We start from the raw sequence: 23,025 nt of genomic DNA on the forward strand, positions 1-23,025 counted from the left end.
GGGCTCCATAATGGTGTGGGCTGTGCTTACGTGGATTTGACTGGGTCCTCTGGTTCAACCGAACAGATCATTGACCGTAAATGATTATGTACGGCTACTTGGAGATCATTTTCAGCCATTCGTGTATTTCATGTTCCCAGACAAGAACTGAAATTTCGTGCAGAACATCCTGCACCGGCAACATTTTCGCAATTATGGACGGCTGTATGAGCCGCATGACTCAATATTTTTGTGAGGGACTTCCAAAGACTTGTTGAGTCCATGCCACGTCGAGTTGCATTTTTTCGTCCCTCTAACAACGTTTACCAGAACGACGTTTCGAACTATGTAACAGTTAATGAATGAAAAGAGGTGTTATATCTTACGTGACTCACCCTGTATAAGCAAGATTCCCAAGCACCATAAGACGGCGCTCGTGTTATTACGCGAAGGAACAAAATAAAAATAAATAGTCAGTAATCTATAAGAAGAAAAATTTGTGTAACCGTATAGGGCTCAATCACTTTTGATCATAGAGCCTGCTTCAGATAGTGTTTCTTTTATTTTAATAAGAACAAATTATAATACACACTTGTTACTATTTTAATTTTTTCTTTGTTTATTTGTGTAAACACCAAATGAACTATTAGGTAGATTTTTAATATGAACTGATGGTATCAGATACATTATATAATGGTAAGACAGAGATTTAGGAACCAGGTTTTAAATTGTAAGACATTTCCAGGGCCAGATGTGGACTCTGACCACAATCTATTGGTTATGACCTGTAGATTAAAACTGAAGAAACTGCAAAAAGGTGGGAATTTAAGGAGATGGGATCTGGATAAACTGAAAGAACCAGAGGTTGTAGAGACTTTCAGGGAGAACATAAGGGAACAATTGACAGGAATGGGGGAAACAAGTACAGTAGAAGAAGAATGGGCAGCTCTGAGGGATGAAGAAGTGAAGGCAGCAGAGGATCAAGTAGGTAAAAAGACGAGGGCTAGTAGAACTCCTTGGGTAACACAAGAAATATTGAACTTAATTGATGAAAGGAGAAAATATAAAAATGCAGTAAATGAAGCAGGCGAAAAGGAATACAGACGTCTCAACAATGAGATCGACAGGAAGTGCAAAATTTCTAAACAGGGATGGCTAGAGGACAAATGTACGGATGTAGAGGCTTATCTCACTAGGGGTAAGATAGATACTGCCTACAGGAAAATTAAAGAGACCTTTGGAGCAAAGAGAGCCGCTTGTATGAATATCAAGAGCTCAGATGGAAACCCAGTTCTAAGCAAAGAAGGGAAAGCAGAAAGGTGGAAGGAGTATATAGAGGGTCAATACAAGGGCGATGTACTTGACGACAATATTATGGAAATGGAAGAGGATGTAGATGAAGATGAGATGGGAGGTACGATACTGCGTAAAGAGTTTGACAGAGCACTGAAAGACCTGAGTCGAAACAAGGCCCGGGTGTAGACAACATTCCATTAGAACTACTGATGGCCTTGGGAGAGCCAGTCCTGACAGAACTCTACCATCTGGTGAGCAAGATGTATGAGACAGGCGAAATACCGTCAGACTTCAAGAAGAACATAATAATTCCAAACCCAAAGAAAGCAGGTGTTGACAGATGTGAAAATTACCGAACTGTCAGTTTAATAAATCACAGCTGCAAAATACTAACGCGAATTCTGGTTGAAGCCGACCTCGGGGAAGATCAGTTTGGATTCCGTAGATATGTTGGAACACGTGAGGCAATACTGACCTTACGACTTATCTTAGAAGAAAGATTGAGGAAAGGCAAACCTACGTTTCTAACATTTGTAGACTTAGAGAAAGCTTTTGACAATGTTGACTGGAATACTCTCTTTCAGATTCTAAAGGTGGCAGGGGTAAAATACAGGGAGCGAAAGGCTCTTTACAATTTGAACAGAAACCAGATAGCAGTTATAACAGTCGAGGGACACGAAAGGGAAGCAGTGGTTGGGAAGGGAGTGAGACAGAGTTGTAGCCTCTCCCCGATGTTATTCAATCTGTATATTGAGCAAGCAGTAAAGGAAACAAAAGAAAAATTCGGAGTAGGTATTAAAATCCATGGAGAAGATATAAAAACTTTGAGGTTCGCCGATGACATTGTAATTCTATCAGAGACAGCAAAGGACTTCGAAGAGCAGTTGAACGGAATGGATAGCGTCTTGAAAGGAGGATATAAGATGAACATTAACAAAAGCAAAACGAGGATACTGGAATGTAGTCGAATTAAGTCTGGTGATGCTGAGAGAATTAGATTAGGAAATGAGACACTTAAAGTAGTAAAGGAGTTTTGCTATTTGGGGAGCAAAATAACTGATGATGGTAGAGAAGATGTAGACTGGCAATGGCAAGGAAAGCGTTTCTGAAGAAGAGAAATTTCTTAACATCGATTATAGATTTAAGTGTCAGGAAATCGTTTCTGAAAGTATTTGTATGGAGTGTAGCCATGTATGGAAGTGAAACATGGACGATAAATAGTTTGGACAAGAAGAGAATAGAAGCTTTCGAAATGTGGTGTTACAGAAGAATGCTGAAGATTAGATGGGTAGTCACATAACTTATGACGAAGTATTGAATAGAATTGGGGAGAAGGGGAGTATGTGGCACAACTTGACCATAAGAAGGGACCGGTTAGTAGGATATGTTCTGAGGCATCAAAGGATCATAAATTTTGCATTGGAGGGCAGCGTGGAGGGTAAAAATCGTAGAGGGAGACCCAGAGATGAATACACTAAGCAGATTCAGAAGGATGTGAGTTGCAGTAAGTACTGGGAGATGAAGAAGCTTGCACAGGATAGGGTAGCATGGAGAGCTACATCAAACCAGTCTCAGGACTGAAGACCACAACAACAACAACAATATGTTTTTTAAACAACTGCTTATTTTCAATGCGTATTTTTCGGTGTACCAGACCTTATGAAACAAGCCACCTATTTTGTCTACGTATGTTTACATATATATGCCAATACCGTCAATCTACAGGGCTTTTGAATCGTGGCGTCTACATGCTGTACAGGAAACTTATAGGAATTAGTTTTTATTGAGCACTGGGAAAAATTTACACATCGTACCTGCATTGCTCGTAGAAGCTACACGCACCTGAATTGTAGTTTATTGTGTTTGTTGTAATGGAGTGTAGTAGTTTTTCTTTAATATTTCCTGTTAAAGATCTGTATATAGCTAACGCCAGAACGCAATCATAATAAACTGCATATGCGATCAATGACCAAAAATAATTGTAGTAAAAATGCACACTGGTGACAAAGTGGGAATAGGAATCAGTTCTGTTAGTGCCTGACGTCACTTCGCCAGTATCAGATACGATTCAGTACACACTGCTAGACTGTATCACTTAGCAATCAAACGAAACTGTCCTTACCGCCTTCAACGGAATTTGGATAGATTTCCACTGCCGTGTCTTGTGGAAGTAAGTACTTCTAACACGACTCCTGCAACCAGGGAACAGCAATACGTTCCATAGCATTTATCTTGCCAATACTACAACCAACTGCGTGGAAAAGACTTATTTGATTCTGGATTCCATGAAGCAATTCTCAGAGGAGATTTATCAGATACCACTCCCCACTTTACAGTTTAACCCTGCAGGAGCTAACAGTACATGAAACCTGTCCAACTACAGAATACTATTTGGCTACGTGCACGTCCTGATTGTGCAATATAATCTCTTAGTTCTAGTACATTGTTCTAGAAACTCTCCGAGTAAGAATTCATTCAGCTGATTCTGAGTTCTTACGAAGTTTTAATGTATTAACTGTCAAATGTCGTGCTAGTACATTTCGTGAAGAACACGTGGTTAAATGTGAGAGAGGACGTTTTGGGACTAATCTGACGTCTTGGGACTAATCTTTCCAGTTAAAATAAAAATTTTAGGATATAAAACAATAAAGCAAATAACGATCGCTATTTCAAATAAGAGATGAAACACGGTGATTTTTACGACAACACAGTGAAACAAACTATTCACAGTAGTGGGTAGGCTCTCGTTTACACTGGGGACATCAGCAGGCTGACTTGGGGGAAGGCTGGGCTGAGGCACCTGAGGGCAGCCACTAATGGCCTGCAGCTGGGGCCGCGGGGCCTCGCGTGTTGAGCATGCTCTCAACAACTCTCGAGGACACCGTTAGCTTACTCCAGCTGGAACGTTCCCCCAGTCTACAGTCACACCAGTGACTCCCTCAGTACGAGTATGACATCCTACGGTCGTTTTTTGTATATGATGTACCTTGGAATTAGTGTTTTTAATTGGTCACATTTTGAATACACAGTTTAAATGAAGATCATTTTCGTTAATTTTGGTTACTAATTCTTTTATTCCTGAGTGTTCTTTTCGAGGGAAAACCACGTGTGAGATGTGATTAACATGTACGCACTCAGTCAAAAGTGTTTTGAGAATGATTTTTGCCACATAGGAATAATGCATTCCTATTTTCCTCATGTTTTCTAATCTACAATCTGCTGTATACTGTTCATCACCCGCCACATATGTCTGCAACGTTTTTTTTTTTACGTTAAATCAGACCTTGCGTCTGAATTCTACATTATAACGTCGAGAGATTTTGTTTAGCAAGATGGCCATAGCAAGTTTTAGTAACCATGTGGTCGGGACCAAGCACTGAGTGTAATGTGTAGAGCAGCATCACTCTGTTCATTACTTCTTTCTACTGTATGAAGTATGTTGGGATCACGGTCACAGTGTATGCTAATTGCGTCCGATATTCGCAGACACGTTGAAACATCTAATATGTGGTTGAATACAGCATAATAAGGCAGATAGCAGCATTGTCTCCAATGCAGCCACAAAAAATCCACACACACATTTATATTTAAATAACATATTGATTTCTGTTGCGTTTACATATTAATGATGGTCAGATGTGTGTTTATTATCGAACCATTATATTTGAATTCTACATTAGTGTGATTAGGGCAAACTTTAAATAGCATCTTTCCGCATATTTGTGGCCAATACGTTTCATTTACATAGACGGATTGAGCAAAATTATGGAAATACCGTTTCAAATGCGGTAGAACATAAATTCAGTTGCTAACCAAGTCTGCACGAGGCGCTCTTGTATTTGGCCATCAACACCACGATTGCAGCGTTCTCAGTACATTGCAGGCGTCAGTCGTGGTCAGGACAGCGTTCTTTGGAGTTGAGTGCGGTATGGCGGAGCTATGTGAATTCTAAGACGAACAAACTGTTGGTGCTCGAATAGTGGGTGCTTCCGAAGCCAGGGAACCATATCGGAGATTTGTACCGCATACAGGTAAAGCGAAGAAACATCGTCCGGTAAGTCAAAACACGAACGAAAGAGACTGATCAGAGCGGACGGTCGTTGAAGAGAGCTGTAACGAAAAGGAAGAGGAGGACAGCTGCGAAACAATACCCGGGTAACGCCGGTTTCTCAGCTAGAATTAGAATAATACGCGTAGGCAATCAATCTTCGCCGGCCGCGGTGGTCTCGCGGTTCTAGGCGCGCAGTCCGGAACCGTGCGACTGCTACGGTCGCAGGTTCGAATCGTGCCTCGGGCATGGATGTGTGTGATGTCCTTAGGTTAGTTAGGTTTAAGTAGTTCTAAGTTCTAGGGGACTAATGACCACAGCAGTTGAGTCCCATAGTGCTCAGAGCCATTTGAACCAATCAATCTTCCGAAGTTCCGTGCTCGAACGAAACGAAACGAACCGTAATATGTAGTAAGACGTTGTATTTCAGTGCCCAGTGATCACGGTAGTTGCATAAATTCAACGGGAGGGCGATTTTATTATAGTTGATGATGGTTCTTAGCTTCTATTTACCTTTGAAACAGGCCGGCTCCTTAATTAACTGCCTCGAATCGCATCGTAAAGGAGATTGCCGTCGAAAACACGACGGTCATTATTATCTCTACCAGATAAAAGTTCAGTTTTCAAAACCCATTATTAACACCTTTGTGGCTAATACCGGCTTGTGCTCTTGCTATCCGACAAAATAATTGCGTCTCTGACTGCATTATTTAGTGCATAATATGTAAACCTGCGCTTCCTGAGCTTTATGTTTTATTAAATATGCATCGATGTATCAAGGTAATTTGAAAACAGTACTTACGAAACAGCGATGAGATACACTCAGTTATAACAATATCTCTAGTATGGAACTACTTTCATTTTTTACGTAATAAAAAATGGTTCAAATGGCTCTGAGCACTATGGGACTTAACTCCTGAGGTCATCAGCCCCTAGAACTTTGAACTACTTAAACCTAACTAACCCAAGGACATCACACACATTCATGCTCGAGGCAGGATTCGAACCTGCGACGTAGCGGTCGAGCGGTTCCAGACTGTAGCGTCTAGAACCGCTCGTCCACCCCGGCCGGCTTTTACGTAATCATTTAAAAAGATGTTGCGATGAATGAAACTGTTTCCACTCGTGTTATGCTTATTATCAATTGTAAATGGGTAGCGCCACAGTAATGTCAAATTTTGATGCTCTCTCCGTTTTGAGTTGACCTTGATAAACATCTTTGCGTCATTGGATTGATGGTGTAATATTAACAAAGTTATACTTGTGATTTCTGCGGTCAAATTGATAAAAGATGTGCACGTGATTCACAGTTTCTAGCCATGTGAACTATTCCGTTTCCCTGTATCATCTTTCGACTCCTGACCAAATCTTCGGCAGGGGCAGCGAGCGATGATATCAAACGCTCCCGGTCTCTGCACTCAAAAGAAACTACGAGCTATTGTTGGTAACGCTCAGTTATTTACGTCAGGGTTCGATTCCCAGAGCCAGTGAAATCTCTTGTCTAATATACACGTTGGTTTCCAGTATACGGTGCAGGCACTTACAAATGATTAATTATGATGACGGTTTCGACTCTAACATATGCTTGCTGAGTTCTAAACAAATTGGGCAATAATAACGGTAAAAATAATTATGCGTCGCCTGGTATCTAGTCCTCCATTTGTTAAGAACTAGCCGCCAATCTGCTGAGTCCCAGTCAAAAATTTTATATCGTTATTTCAGTAATAGCCTGCCTCCTTAGCAAAGGTTGCTAAGGCACAATTTCAGGTTCGAATCCTCGTAGTCGATTAGGATGTTAAACAGGTGAAACTTGCTGACTTCCAGTTTCTGATCACCAAATAGTGTCTGAATTTCTTCGGTCAAATCTCGAACACACATTATTTGTATCATATATTGATGACAATTAGTTCATCAGCTAGCGACATTAACCTCGTTGACTGCTGTAATGTTATTGGAGAGGAGAGTGATAAGTAATGTAGGGGCATTACATTTCGTTTCCTTTTCTCCCCTCTCTTATCATGATCATCAACAACAATAAAACAAAAAAACTACACTACATTTTACACTCAGTCATCTTTACGTCCACTAAACGTATCGCTTTCATCTGGAACACATTGAATATAGCAAAGGTGTGCAATGAGGAGCGAATGGAAGGAAAGAAGGTTAGGGATCAACGTCCCATCGATGATGAAGTCATTAGAGATGAAGCACAAAATCGGACTGTGAACGGTTGGAAAGGAAATCGGCCGTTCTATTTAACAAAATCCGTTGTGTTGCTCGTCTTAAAGTACCTATGCAATCACGAAAATCTGAAATCTGGATAGCTGAAAGGCTAGCTGAGCTGCCATTCTCCAGAATACGAGTCCCGTGCCTTACCACTATGTTACCTGGCTTGGTAGATCTGTCAGAGTGCGACAGGCTCATCTAAATGTATGTCTACGTGACTACTCTGCAGCTCACTCTTATTTGCCAGTCAAAGGGTTCTTAGAAACACCTCTACCGTTCCACTCTCTAACAACACGTGGAAAACATGAACACTTAAATCTTCCTGTACGAGATCTGATTTGTCTTATTTTGTTAGACTGTTCATTTCTCCCTATGTTGGTTACGACAGTAAAATATTTTCGCTTCCACAACAGAAAACTGGTGATTGAAATTTCGTGAAAAGATCTAGCCGCAACGGAAAACGCCTTAGTTTTGATGATTGCCACCCCCAACTCACTTATGTAAGTGACACACTCTCCCTATTTCGCGATAACATAAAACGAGCTGCCCTCCTTTGAACTTTTTCAAATTCCTCCGTCAATCGTACCTGCTAAGGATCCCATACCGCACAATAGTGCTTTAGTAAATCAAGGGTAAGTGTAGTGTTGGTAGTCTCTTTAGTAGACCTGTTGCATACACTAAGAGCTCTGCCAATAAAAAGCAGTCTTTACTTTGCCTTTCCAACTATATTACCTATGAGACTGTTCCAATTTAAGTTGTTCGTAATTGTAATTACTAGATATTTAGTAGCACTGAAAGACCTGAGTCGAAACAAGGCCCCGGAGTAGACAACATTCCATTAGAACTACTGACGGCCTTGGGACAACCAGTCCTGACAAAACTCTACTAGCTGGTGAGCAAGATGTATGAGACAGGCGAAATACCCTCAGACTTCAAGAAGAATATAATAATTCCAATCCCAAAGAAAGCAGGTGCTGACAGATGTGAAAATTACCGAACTATCAGTTTAATAAGCCACAGGTGCAAAATACTAACGCGAATTCTTTACAGACGAATGGAAAAACTGGTAGATGCGGACCTCGGGGAGGATCAGTTTGGATTCCGTCGAAATGTTGGAACACGTGAGGCAATACTGACCTTACGACTTATCTTAGAAGAAAGATTAAGAAAAGGCAAACCTACGTTTCTAGCATTTGTAGACTTAGAGAAAGCTTTTGACAATGTTGACTGGAATACTCTCTTTCAAATTCTAAAGGTGGCAGGGGTAAAATACAGGGAGCGAAAGGCTATTTATAATTTGTACAGAAACCAGATGGCAGTCATAAGAGTCGAGGGACACGAAAGGGAAGCAGTGGTTGGGAAGGGAGTGAGACAGAGTTGTAGCCTCTCCCCGATGTTATTCAATCTGTATATTGAGCAAGCAGTAAAGGAAACAAAAGAAAAATTTGGAGTAGGTATTAAAATTCATAGAGACGAAGTAAAAACTTTGAGGTTCGCCGATGACATTGTAATTCTGTCAGAGACGGCAAAGGACTTGGAAGAGCAGTTGAACGGAATGGACAGTGTCTTGAAAGGAGGATATAAGATGAACATTAACAAAAGCAAAACGAGGATAATGGAATGTAGTCAAATTAAATCGGGTGATGCTGAGGGAATTAGATTAGGAAATGAGACACTTAAAGTAGTAAAGGAGTTTTGCTATTTAGGAAGTAAAATAACGGATGATGGTCGAAGTAGAGAGGATATAAAATGTAGACTGGCAATGGCAAGGAAAGCGTTTCTGAAGAAGAGAAATTTGTTAACATCGAATATAGATTTATGTATCAGGAAGTCGTTTCTGAAAGTATTTGTTTGGAGTGTAGCCATGTATGGAAGTGAAACATGGACAATAACTAGTTTGGACAAGAAGAGAATAGAAGCTTTCGAAATGTGGTGCTACAGAAGAATACTGAAGATAAGGTGGATAGAGCACGGAACTAATGAGGAGGTATTGAATAGGATTGGGGAGAAGAGAAGTTTGTGGCACAACTTGACTAGAAGAAGGGATCGGTTGGTAGGACATGTTTTGAGGCATCAAGGGATCACAAATTTAGCATTGGAGGGCAGCGTGGAGGGTAAAAATCGTAGAGGGAGACCGAGACATGAGTACACTAAGCAGATTCAGAAGGATGTAGGTTGCAGTAGGTACTGGGAGATGAAGCAGCTTGCACAGGATAGAGTAGCATGGAGAGCTGCATCAAACCAGTCTCAGGACTGAAGACAACAACAACAACAGATATTTAGTTTATCTGACAGCCTTTAGATTTGGATAAATTATCATGTGGCTGAAGTTTAGCTGATTTGTTTTCGTACTCATGTCTATGAACTCAAATTTTGGCTTATTCTGAGACAACTGACACTTTTCGCACGATGCAGGTATCATGTCTAGGTCATTCTGCAATTGGTTTTGATCTTCTAATGACTTTAGTAGACGATATATGACAGCGTCATATGCTAACAATCCAAGAGCGCTGCTCAGATTGTCTGTTAAATCTTTTATATAATTTAGGAACAGCAGAGGGCCTGTACACAGATCACTGGGTAACGCCAGACTCTCTATCTCAGTGACATAGAAAATTTACACTTATAGTGCGTTCAGTGTTTGTTAACAGCTCATAGCTCATTTTCGTTGATACCTGCTTGCTTATTTTTGTATTGCCTCCCCCCCCCCCCCCCCCCCCCCGCTCCCCCCTCAGCTCTAACAGGTTGCCCCAAGCACTAAATGTGATGTGAGCTTCGATTCGATCACATTAACAAAGCCCAATTTACATGGATCTGTTGTTGAGAGGGTGACTTATTGGATGTCGTAGCCTGTAGATTTGTCTAGCACGGGACAAATAAAGGACACTCGCCCTTGGTTTACTAATCTTGATCTGCTCCACAGATGGAATGTCGGTGAGTCGTCAACCCGGTATGATAGCCTTATTTATACAGTAGCAAAGAACAAACGGTGAACATCATGAGATAATGGTCCCACAATGGTGACGTTTTTTTCACACACAGTATAGGTGTGCGATCATAATCAAGGATCATAAACCTATGGACAAACTGTGGTGAACGTTTCTTGTATGAGAACATTTACTCAAATTACAGTCCCGAAGTCGTGCATAGAAACTATGAAATAACTCTCGGGTGTTACAATGAGAGAAACTGTTGCACGCTACTTTCATTTATTAGTCGACGGATGTTTTCAGTATGATGGACAGCACTGGGCTTCCCCAATAATGTTCCACACATACTCAATGTGGACAGGACAGGTGATCGTCCTGCGTAGAGGAATTGACGAACATCTTGGGGAACAAGTTACATAACGCGAGAGGAGTGTAAATGTGCTTTTTCTTGTTAAAAGAGAATATTTCCCTGACATCGTGGAAGTGTCAGCACAATGGACTGCAACAAGTTCTCTAGGTATCCTGCGCTCAACAAACACCAGAAGACTTCTATTATTGTAGGCTGATTCTCCTAGACTTGTTTTGCGATAGTATACTTGTACAATACAATACCCAGTCCCATAAATGTGACCACCTGTCAAAAGCCTCAATACTCACGTTTTGAAGGGCAGACCACTACAAGACACACAGGAAGAGAGTTAGTGAGGTTCTGGAAGGTGCTGCTAGGGACGTGGGGCCATGCCGACTGCAGTGTCGTGGCCAGCTACACTACGTTCCTCGGTTGAGGAGCAATGGCGCAAACAGCCCAATCAATGAGGTCTCACAGAGTCTCGATTTGGTTTTAGTCTGGGGCATTTGGTGGTCAGGGAAGTGCGGTAAACTCATGCTCGTGCTCTTTGAACCACGCAAGTACACCGCGAGCTGGGTGACATTTTGTGTTGTGCTCCTTGTAGATATCAACTTGCCGAAGAAAAACAAACTGCATGTATGGGTAGACGTGGTCCTCAATGATATAGGCATTCTTGTGTTGATCCATTGTGCCTTCCAGACTGGCAAGATTGCCCAGGGAATACCACGACAACATTCCACAGACGATAACGCTCCCTCCTTCGGCCAGAAACCTTCTGACGATTGTTCCAGAGTGCTTGCTTTGAGACGTGTCACGCCGTACACGCATAAAGGCCACTGGACGCCCATCAGCGGTTCTGGGATGCAGTTTCCACCTGGACAGCATTCAGCATGGGTGCACGAATCAGGCGCCAGCTGTGGAGGCACATATGCAGCAACATTCGCTAAACTCTCGTTCGGAAGACACTGTTGGTAGCCCCTTGTTTCATCTGGGCGGTCAGTTGATCAACAGCTGCGCGCCCGTACACATCTCCACAGCCATTGTTCACGTCTGTCATCTACGGCCCTTAGTGCACCACAGCTATCCACGCACCGGTTTTGGATGGCGCCATTTTGCCATGCACGATATACTTTAACCACCGCAGCACGCGAACAGTTTACAAATTTAGCCGTTTCGGAAATGTTTCCTTCCTTGGCCCTAAAGCCAATGATCATGCCCTTTAGACTGAGAGATAAATAGCTCCGTTTCCACGTTACAACAACTGCACTGTTTTCAGCGTCCTTCTGACACACTTTATATACCCTTCATTGCTGGTTCTGTCACCTGTCGTCTGAGTGGTTATTGCACATTGACGTCGAACATAGGCGATGGTCACACTAATGTGACTAGACCGTGAAGTTGCTGCACGAGAGGCGCTAGCCATTCTTAGACTCTCAGGACAATGCACCAAGAGTTTGGTGTAGCGCTGGGATCCATTACGGTCCTCTGTTGTTTGTTCCACTTTAACTGTCAGAAGATACTAATTTTGAACTCTTCGGAAATTGTGGGATGAAAATTAGTACCCGACTTCTTACTTAAAAGGCAAGTAGTTACGCATTTGAAAACATCAGCAGATGGTTCAAGACATGTGGATTATCATTATATTTAGAATAAAAGTAGCACAAAAAAATCCATTATTATATTTGCTCCTATCCCTTAAGCAACAGTGTGCTAGCTTGCGAGATAAGAAGGTGAGAAGCGAACTCGTACTGCGGATTAACGACCGTCGGTCTAGACTATAGTACACTGACCAGTCTGCGTGCAGTTATTAAGCGATTTTCCGCGCTTGTTTAGAAAAATTCTGGGCTGTTCTCCGATCTCTCTGCCTCAAGATAGACAAACAAGTAGTTAAAACACAATAACACATAGAACGAAATTTATACGATTGCAGACAGAGGTTGCAAACGATTTCCCTCCTTCACGTTAACTGGAAACTGTGGCCGGGAGGGGCATGGCGGAACAGACGGGTGGTTAAAATGTTATGTAAGCAGTGTACAACGGGATAAACGCTAGGAAAGAGAGAGATATAATTCAGTACTTCTCACAGAACTCATCAACCTATATATCCTATATACACTCCTGGAAATTGAAATAAGAACACCGTGAATTCATTGTCCCAGGAAGGGGAAACTTTATTGACACATTCCTGGGGTCAGATACATCACATGATCACACTGACAGAACCACAGGCACATAGACACAAGCAACAGAGCATGCACAATGTCGGCACTAGTACAGTGTATATCCACCTTTCGCAGCAATGCAGGCTGCTATTCTCCCATGGAGACGATCGTAGAGATGCTGGATGTAGTCCTGTGGAACGGCTTTCCATGCCATTTCCACCTGGCGCCTCAGTTGGACCAGCGTTCATGCTGGACGTGCAGACCGCGTGAGACGACGCTTCATCCAGTCCCAAACATGCTCAATGGGGGACAGATCCGGAGATCTTGCTGGCCAGGGTAATTGACTTACACCTTCTAGAGCACGTTGGGTGGCATTGTCCTGTTGGAACAGCAAGTTCCCTTGCCGGTCTAGGAATAGCAGAACGATGGGTTCGATGACGGTTTGGATGTACCGTGCACTATTCAGTGTCCCCTCGACGATCACCAGAGTTGTACGGCCAGTGTAGGAGATCGCTCCCCACACCATGATGCCGGGTGTTGGCTCTGTGTGCCTTGGTCGTATGCAGTCCTGATTGTGGCGCTCACCTTCACGGCGCCAAACACGCATACGACCATCATTGGCACCAAGGCAGAAGCGACTCTCATCGCTGAAGACGACACGTCTCCATTCGTCCCTCCATTCACGCCTGTCGCGACACCACTGGAGGCGGGGTGCACGATGTTGGGGCGTGAGCGGAAGACGGCCTAAAGGTGTGCGGGACCGTAGCCCAGCTTCATGGAGACGGTTGCGAATGGTCCTCGCCGATACCCCAGGAGCAACAGTGTCCGTAATTTGCTGGGAAGTGGCGGTGCGGTCCCCTACGGCACTGCGTAGGATCCTACGGTCTTGGCGTGCATCCGTGCGTCGCTGCGGTCCGGTTCCAGGTCGACGGGCACGTGCACCTTCCACCGACCACTGGCGACAACATCGATGTACTGTGGAGACCTCACGCCCCACGTGTTGAGCAATTCGGCGGTACGTCCACCCAGCCTCCCGTATGCCCACTATACGCCCTCGCTCAAAGTCCGTCAACTGCACATACGGTTCACGTCCACGCTGTCGCGGCAAGCTACCAGTGTTAAAGACTGCGATGGAGCTCCGTATGCCACGGCAAAGTGGCTGACACTGACGGCGGCGGTGCCCAAATGCTGCGCAGCTAGCGCCATTCGACGGCCAACACCGCGGTTCCTGGTGTGTCCGCTGTGCCGTGCGTGTGATCATTGCTTGTACAGCCCTCTCGCAGTGCCCGGAGCAAGTATGGTGGGTCTGACACACCGGTGTCAATGTGTTCTTTTTTCCATTTCCAGGAGTGTAAATGAAATACAAAAGCTAGAAATTTTCTGAAGTAGATCGTAACCTTAATTTGAAACCCTAGTGGCTACAACTGATGCACTGCCATAGTTCAGCTACGCTTGCAGTACGCCTCATTGTTGATATCGGAATACTGCAAATGAAGAAAATATTTAATTTTGCATATTTGTATTCAATAATGAGCTACAGATTTATATTTTGGGGATGCTCAGCTTATACGGACATAGTTTTCAGAGTATAGAGGCATGTTATTACAATTCAGTACGGTATTATTTCTCGAACTGTCTGCAGAGACTTCTTCTAAAACCTCATTATTTTGACAACTACTTCATTATATACATACTAAATGCCTTGCAGGTAATGAGGTGGACGTTTCAACTAAAGTAAAGAATTTTCTGTTGGGAAACTCTTGCTACTCACTCACAGAAACTATTTAAATTAATACTGAAGGTTATTTTGTAATGAATATTAGCACTATAAGAGAATAAAATTAAAAAAAAAAAATATCAAGTCATTTCATTGCATTGAATTTAAATAACATATATATCTTAGACTTCTTTCACATTCTCGAGATCCGTGGAATACGACTAATGTGATGTAAAGTTTGAGTAGTTGCACCTCCTGCTCGACTGCTACCAGTCCTTTATCGATCTGATTACTACTAACAAAACGCGACAGATTCGATCACTGCACCACCACGTGCGTCCCCTCAAGCTGCCTGTGTCTCCCAAAATTACCTTGAAGGGGAAGAGTGTATTGGTTAAAGTTAACAGGCATGAGAAATAAACCTCCTTATCGAGTGAAATAGGTTGGTATCCGTGGAACGACATAGTTTAATCGTTTAGTTGACCCTCACTAAGTGCATTTTTTGGAGCCATACCCCGTCTTGTTAGTTATTAATTTGCTTCGCTTCCACTGGTCACCGGATGAAAGATGAAAAGATCAGTAATCACGCTATCCACCCTGTCATAATTTGTCCCGTCCCACTGCATGTCGACCGTCACTTACTAAGACTTGTGTTACACTAGCGTGTTTCCTCCCGCAGGAAGCTCAAAAATACTTCAGCTTCAAAGACAAACTCAACTCTGAACCGTCTTTCATAACAGAAACTCACTGCAGGATCGAAGAAACGTATAACTGTTTCCAAAGAGGCAATTAGGTTGAAGAACTTACTTTATTTAGCGCTGCAGTCGGTTTCGATCTTTTGTCATTCTCAACTACAAGTGCACCATAATAGTGAAAACTAAAGTATGTCGTAACTCAAGTACATACACTACTGGCCATTAAAATTGCTACACCAAGAAGAAATGCAGACGATAAACGGGTATTCATTGGACCAATATATTATACTAGAACTGACATGTAATTACATTTTCACGCAATTGGGGTCCATAGATCCTGATAAAACAGTACCCAGAAGAACCACCTCTGGCCATAATAACGGTCTTGATACGCCGGGGCATTGAGTCAAACAGAGCTTGGGTGGCGTGTACAGGTACAGCTGCCCATACAGCTTCAACACGATACAACAGTTCATCAAGAGTAGTGACTGGCGTATTGTGACGAGCCAGTTGCTCGGTCACCATTGACCACACGTTTTCAATTGGTGAGAGATCTGGAGAATGTGCCGGCCAGGGCAGCAGTCGAACATTTTGTATCCAGAGAGGCCCGTACAGGACCTGGAACATGCGGTCGCGCATTATCCTGCTCAAATGTAGGTTTTCGCAGGGATCGAATGAAGGGTAGAGGCACGGGTCGTAATACATCTGAAATGTAACGTCCACTGCTCAACGTGCAGTCAGTGCGAACAAGAGGTGACCGAGACGTGTAACCAATGGCACCCCATACCATCACGCCTGGTGATACGCCAGTATGGCGATGACGGATACACGCTTCCAATGTGCGTTCACCGCGATATCGCCAAACACGGATGCGACCATCATGATGCTGTAAACAGAAGCTGGATTCATCCGAAAGAATGACGTTTTGTCATTCGTGCACCCAGGTTCGTCGTTGAGTACACCATCGCAGTTGCTCCTGTCTGTGATGCAGCGTCAAGGGTAACCGCAACCATGGTCTCCAAGCTGATAGTCCATGCTGCTGCAAACGTCGTCGAATTGTTCGTGCAGATGGTTGTTGTCTGGCAAACGTCCGCATCTGTTGACTCAGGGACCGAGACGTGGCTGCACGATCCCTTACAGCCATATGGATAAGATGCCTGTCATCTCGACTGCTAGTGATACGAGGCCGTTGGGATCCAGCACGGCGTTCCGTATTACCCTCCTGAACCCACCGATTCCATATTCTGCTAACAGTCATTGCATCTCGACCAACGTGAGCAGCAATATCGCGATACGATAAACCGTAATCGCGATAGGCTACAATCCAACCTTTATCAAAGTCGGAAACGTGACGGTACGAATTTCTCCTCCTTACACGAGGCATCACAACAACGTTTCACCAAGCAACGCCGGTCAACTGCTGTTTGTGTATGATAAATCGGTTGGAAACTTTCCTCATGTCAGCACGTTGTAGGTGTCGCCACCGGCGCTAACCATGTGTGAATGCTATGAAAAGCTAATCATTTGCATATAACAGCATTCTCTTCTTTTCGGTTAAATTTCTCGTCTGTAGCACGTCATCTTCGTGGTGTAGCAATTTTAATGGCCAGTAGTGTAAAAAAACTCTACTTCCGAACCGGATATAACATTACAAGGAAATCACAGAGGTGTAGTTACTGATGAATATGGACAAATCTTCATACGGGAAACACATGCCTTCTTAGTTTAATATTGCACGGTCATCAATGGACACATAAAGTTTTTTATTGAGTATTATTAGAATTACACACACGAAAGAATGGTGTTTTATCTACATACTCTATTTTCCACGTAATTTCCATCCCGTTCTATGGCCTTGCTCCAGCGCGAAATAAGGGCGCTATGCCTCGTCGGTACCAAACCTTACCCTGGTGGCGGAATCACCTCCTGGTGTGAATCACCTCCTCATCGTCCTCAAAATGTTTTCCACGAATGGCATCCTTTAATGGCCCAAACAAGTGGAAGACCGAGAGGCTAGGTCAGAGCTGTAGGGTGGATGGTATAATACTGTCGAACCCTGTTTTGTCAACGCCGTGCTTTTATGTTTGAAATTCTGCAACTTTCGGTCATTTTACTGTTATTCACAAAGTCACCGTTTTATCGCCTTCTTATATTGTTTGTTATCTTACCATTGTTTGTTTAACTCTTTTCTCGGCTGTAGAGCAGCATATTAAGCTGCTGTCCGGCCGCCCCGCCTCTGGGGGGTCATCGAAAATCGATAAAGGAAAATAACCACTTATGATTAGAGCAATCTAAAACATTCATAATGACCTGCATTTAGCATGGCACCCTGATCTGCTCTTCCATACTCCTTCATGCCTTCTCTGTTCTCTCCTGATGGAACTTCAATCATCTCCCACTTCCCAACCATTAAATATGTCCCGACATGTACCTACACTTCCAAACATAACCTACAATACCCCACAGAGTCATCCGTAATATTTATACTTTTTTCTGTTGTTCTAAAGGCGTGTCCTGAAAAGTAATGCCTCTGAAATGTTATGTGCCAATTCTTAAAGCTTTTTAAGTAAACAAGGTTTTATCAACATTCTACATTCCTCATGTCTACATTTTTATTTGTCAACATAGTCACGCTGACGACAAACACACTTCTCCCAACGAGAGACCAGCTTGTTGATACCTTCATTGTTGAATGTTTGGCCTTGTTGACGGAGCCACAACCTCACCTCTGCCTTCACCATTTCATCACTATCAAAGTGAAGTCCTCGAAGAGTTCTTTGAGTTTTGGAAACAGATGAAAATCTGATGGGACCAAGACGCGACTGTATGCAAGATGATCGACGACAGTGAACCCAAGGCGTCGGATTTTTTTGCAAATGTCACAGCGGTCGTGTATGGTCTGGCATTATCATGCTGAAGGAGAGGGTGCTGCATGTGTGGACAAACTTTTCGAATTCCTGCTTTCAGTTTTCTTGGGGTCTCGCAGTATCTCGCAGAGATTATGGTGGTCTCTTTAGGCATGAATCCCAACTGTACAACACCTTGAACATCCTAGAACACAGTGAGCATGACTTCGCCTGATGATGGTATGGTCTTGTATTTTTAGGCGTTAGTGATCCTTTGTGGCGGAGCTCCATTGATGCTCTCTTGCTCTCTGGGCTAAAATGGTGAATCCAACTTCCATCATCTGTCACAAGATTGTCAAAGAGCCTATCACGCTCAAAACAGATTTCATTCTTATATGGACATCAATTGGAGGCCCGGATCGCGCGGTTAGAAACTCGATTACAATACGCTCTTTCTCACGCACCGACATAATTACGTTCCACACTGAGTACACCCAACAATTGGGAGCCCTGTTGGGGCGGAGGGTTGCAACTTCCGTCAGGAAGGTGCGAAATCTGACCGAGTAATATACATGACATGTAATACTTCAAACGATATTGATAACCGGATAAAAAACTCGGAGGCATTAATTTTCAGTACGTCCTTGTAGTTCGGTCTATACAAGTCAAGTGAAAATCCCTCACAAATTGCTGTTTCTGGTCACGTGCAAATTGTGATTATAAAATTTTTACTGAATCGAGTTGAAAGGGATGGAAAGGACTAAAAATATAAAGGCACAAAAGTTACTAGAAAAACGTCAGAAAAATGTCTAACTAAATTTCATCACGATGTACATCATACGCTTCCATCTGATTAGGCGATTTTGAAATTGTAATTGGATTTCGGCAAGATAAAGTAATACGCAAGTTGTGGGACCTGAGTTTCTTCCGGCGTAAACGATGTTCATATAACTTACGGGAATGCAGCCGTGTGACGTCGTCGAGCAGACCTTGCCATTATCAACACAAAACCACAGCAAGTAAGCGCTGTGCAACGGAATTTAAAATCTCTGTTCTCAGAGAAACTCTGGAAAGATAAGACACCCCCCCTCCCCCCCCCCCCCCCCCCACACACACACACTGTAAATATTAGCGTCATAACGAACCAAAATTGGCCGAGTTATCAATAGTGAAATTAGTAATTATCAGGGCAGGTAGCATAAACTCTGTCCCTCTATTTTTTTGACAAGGGAAAGAGCAGGATTCCATGCAGAATTTAAATAGAAACCACCATCCCTTTTTATTAGATTCCTTCTAATTTTATCTCAACAGATTCCTTAATGACACTATTCCAATAGCTGGAAGCGCATGCCAGATCACTGAGTTGTTGTATTCCACAGGATGACCGGTACCAAGACAGTATTCTGCAATGGCGGATTTGCTCGACTGTTGTAAGCGTGTGTGCCGCTTACGATCAGTACACTGGTCCTCCACAGTCCTAAAAGTCCGACAATATATGACATGCCACAACTGCAAGGAATACGATAGACACACGCTTTACGCAAACCAAGATATTGAGCTGAATATTTGTTTAACGGTGGAGATAGAGAAGAATGGCTGGCTCCCTTTCTTGATGTGTTGGTCAGGAGGAAGTTGGATGCTACGCTGGGGTATTTCGTTTACAGGAAGCCGACTCACACTGACTTGTATCTGCAGGCTGGTAGTGGTCACCACCCGACTCAACGTGAAGGGGTACTTCGTGTCATGGATCACAGCGCCTACGTCATCTCGGCCCCTGAGAGCTTTTCAGCTGAGTTAGTCCATATCGAAGTCACCTTTCGTCAGAATGGTTACAGTGAGAGACAGATCACGCGTACCTTGCGCTATCGACCAACTGTGCACCAGCTGAGTGATGATAATACCGAGATGGCACCAAAGTTTACGACCTTTTTGCCTTACGCAGGAAGCATTTCGAACAGGATTGGTTTTATTTTTCGGAAATATGATGTGAAGTGGGTTTTTGACCACCATCTGAGATCAGGGTCCTTCTAGGTTTCGTTAAGGATGATCTAGGTTTGCGTAAGGCGGGTGTCTACCGTATTCTTTGCAGTTGTGGCATGTCATATATTGATAAGTACTGCGCATAAGCGACACATATGCTTATAACATTCGAGCAAATCCGCCACTGCAGAACATTGTCTTTGCACCGGTCATGCTATGGAATACAACGACACGGAGATTCTGGCATGCAATTCCAGCTATTGGGATAGTGTTATTAAGCAATATGTTTAGATTAAATTAGCAACGAATCTTACAATAGAGATGGTGGTTTTTGTTTAAATTCTGCATAGAATCTTGCGCACTGCCTTCTCAAAAAACAGAGAAACAAAGTTCATGCTATCTCACCCGTTGATGTTAATTTCACTATCGGTCATCTTTGGTTTTTGATGACACTAGTGTTTACAGTGTCTGTTAGTATTCTTTCTGGTGTTTTTCTAAGAACCGAGGTTTTAAATTCCCTTGCACAGCGCTTATTTGTTGCAGTTTTGTATTGAAAATGACAGGATGTCCTCCATTCGAAATATCGGTGGTTGTCGACGACGTCACCCGCTGTATCCCCGTAAGTTATTTTAACTATACGAAAGTTATTGGTATGTGTTTACCGATGTTTTAATAAATACAGGGTGTTTCTAAAATGAATCTAATAATGAGAGGGCTGGGAGAGTGGATCCTAGCAAGCAACTTTCACATAGTAACCCATGTCCGCATCCCTTAGCTTCCGGCGTCACGGGTGGCAACGACCTTGCCGCAATGGATACATTATTTCCCGTCAGATCACCGAAGATAAGCACTGTCGGGAGTGACCGGCACGATGATGGGTGACCAGCCGGGCCGCAATGCGCTGTTTGCCATTTTTGATGGTGCACTCAGCCTCGGGATGCCAATTGAGGAGCTACTCGACCGGATAGTAGCGGCTCCGGTCAAAGAAAACCATCACAAGGACCGGGAGAGCAGTTTTCTGACCACGTACCCCTCCTAGCCGCATCCTCAGCTGAGGATGACACGGCGGTCGGATGGTCCCGATGGGCCACTTGTAGCCTGAAGTCGGAGTGCTTTTGCGCCACGGGGAAGACAGACATGCAAAGCGCATTCGAGTCGATACGGTCGCAGCTGTGCCGGGCAAAGTTCACCCGAACTATTTATGTGGTAATAATTACGCCTCTCTTTGAATCGAGGCTGTGTTTCTCAACATAAAGAATTCAATTCATTCTAGAGTGCTGTTCCTCGGTAAGATGACGGGTGCTGTTTTAAAGCGTTTCTTATGTCAGAACGAAAGGGCTAGCGCAGATGTAAGTCACTGGATTCGCATTCGAGAAGACAGAGAATCAAATCCCCATCTGGCTATCTAGATATTGGTTTCCCACGATTTCCGTAAATCACTTATGGCAAGTGAAGAGATGGTTTCTTTTAAAGGGACACGCAGCTGTATTTCCCCAATACGAGCTCATGTGCCGACTCCGATGAATTCGTCGTCGATGGGACGTTAAAACTTTCTTTCCCTTTCTTCTTATAAATGTGCGGGTTTATCAACTTTGGGTAGCTCCCCAAAAGGGCCTGGAGATACCCACGGGCACCTCGTTGGCGCGGACACTGTGGTTGTCTTCCGATGTTACAAACCTTGGCTAACTTGTCCTCTGCCTTGGCCAGGATGACCTCGAAGCTCTCGCGGTGCGTGAAGACCTTGCGCGACTGGATCTTGCGGTGGAAGGTCCGTTCGAGCAGGGGGCGCGCCACCTGCCTCCCCAGGATGGACGCGATGTCGGCGTGCGCCTGCGAGTCCACCTCCACCTCCTGCAGCAGCGTCTCCCAGGTCTGGAACAGCGAGCTGTGGCACGCCGGCCTGCAACACGGAACACCCAGCCCAGCTGCAAACGACATGCACTGAGTTGTACAGAAAAAGAAAGGAATATTAAACAGTCTTTGGCTGCATTACCTTAAAAACAAATTTCAAAGCGATTACTTGAAATTTGTTTCATGTACCACACAAGCGGCTGGATTTGTGATTTCCTGTCAGAGAGGTCACAGTTCGTAGTAACTGACGGAAAGTCATCGAGTAGATAGTGTCGGAATTTCCATGCGGCTTTTCGCGGATGGTGCTGTAGTATACAGGGAAGTTGCAGCATTAGAAAGTTGTAGCGAAATGCAGGAAGATCTGCAGAGGATAGGCACTTGGTGCAGGGAGTGGCAACTCACCCTTAACATAGACAAATGTAATGTATTGCGAATACATAGAAAGAAGGATCCTTTATTGTATGATTATATGATACCGGAACAAACACTGGTAGCAGTTACTTCTGTAAAATATCTCGGAGTATGCATGCGGAACGATTTGAAGTGGAATGATCATATAAAATTAATTGTTGGTAAGGCGGGTACCAGGTTGAGATTCATTGGGAGAGTCCTTAGAAAATGTAGTCCATCAACAAAGGATGTGGGTTACAAAACACTAGTTCGACCTGTACTTCAGTGTTGCTCATCAGTGTGGGATCCGTACCAGATCGGGTTGACGGAGGAGATAGAGAAGATCCAAAGAAGAGCGGCGCATTTCGTCATAGGGTTATTTGGTAACCGTGATAGCGTTACGGACATGTTTAGCAAACTCAAGTCGCAGACTCTGCAAGAGAGGCGTTCTGCATCGTGGTGTAGCTTGCTGTCCAGGTTTCGAGAGGCTGCGTTTATGGATGAGGTATCCAATATATTGCTTCCCCCTACTTATACCTCCCGAGGAGATCACGAA

General features: G+C 43.6%; 1 protein-coding gene across 7 annotated transcripts in view; it reads right to left on the reverse strand.

Annotated features, from left to right (window-relative positions):
- LOC126297890 (uncharacterized) overlaps positions 1–23,025 on the reverse strand; it is a 2,130,251-nt gene that overhangs the window by 753,810 nt on the left and 1,353,416 nt on the right. For all 7 annotated transcript variants that reach the window (XM_049989191.1, XM_049989197.1, XM_049989196.1 and 4 more), the window contains exon 4: positions 21,906–22,128. In XM_049989191.1, the coding sequence (XP_049845148.1) occupies positions 21,906–22,128 (223 nt within the window). The remainder of the gene's footprint in view (positions 1–21,905; positions 22,129–23,025) is intronic.

This window comes from Schistocerca gregaria, chromosome X, assembly GCF_023897955.1.
Source record: "Schistocerca gregaria isolate iqSchGreg1 chromosome X, iqSchGreg1.2, whole genome shotgun sequence".
In the NCBI taxonomy this organism is placed as follows: Eukaryota; Metazoa; Arthropoda; class Insecta; order Orthoptera; family Acrididae; genus Schistocerca; species Schistocerca gregaria.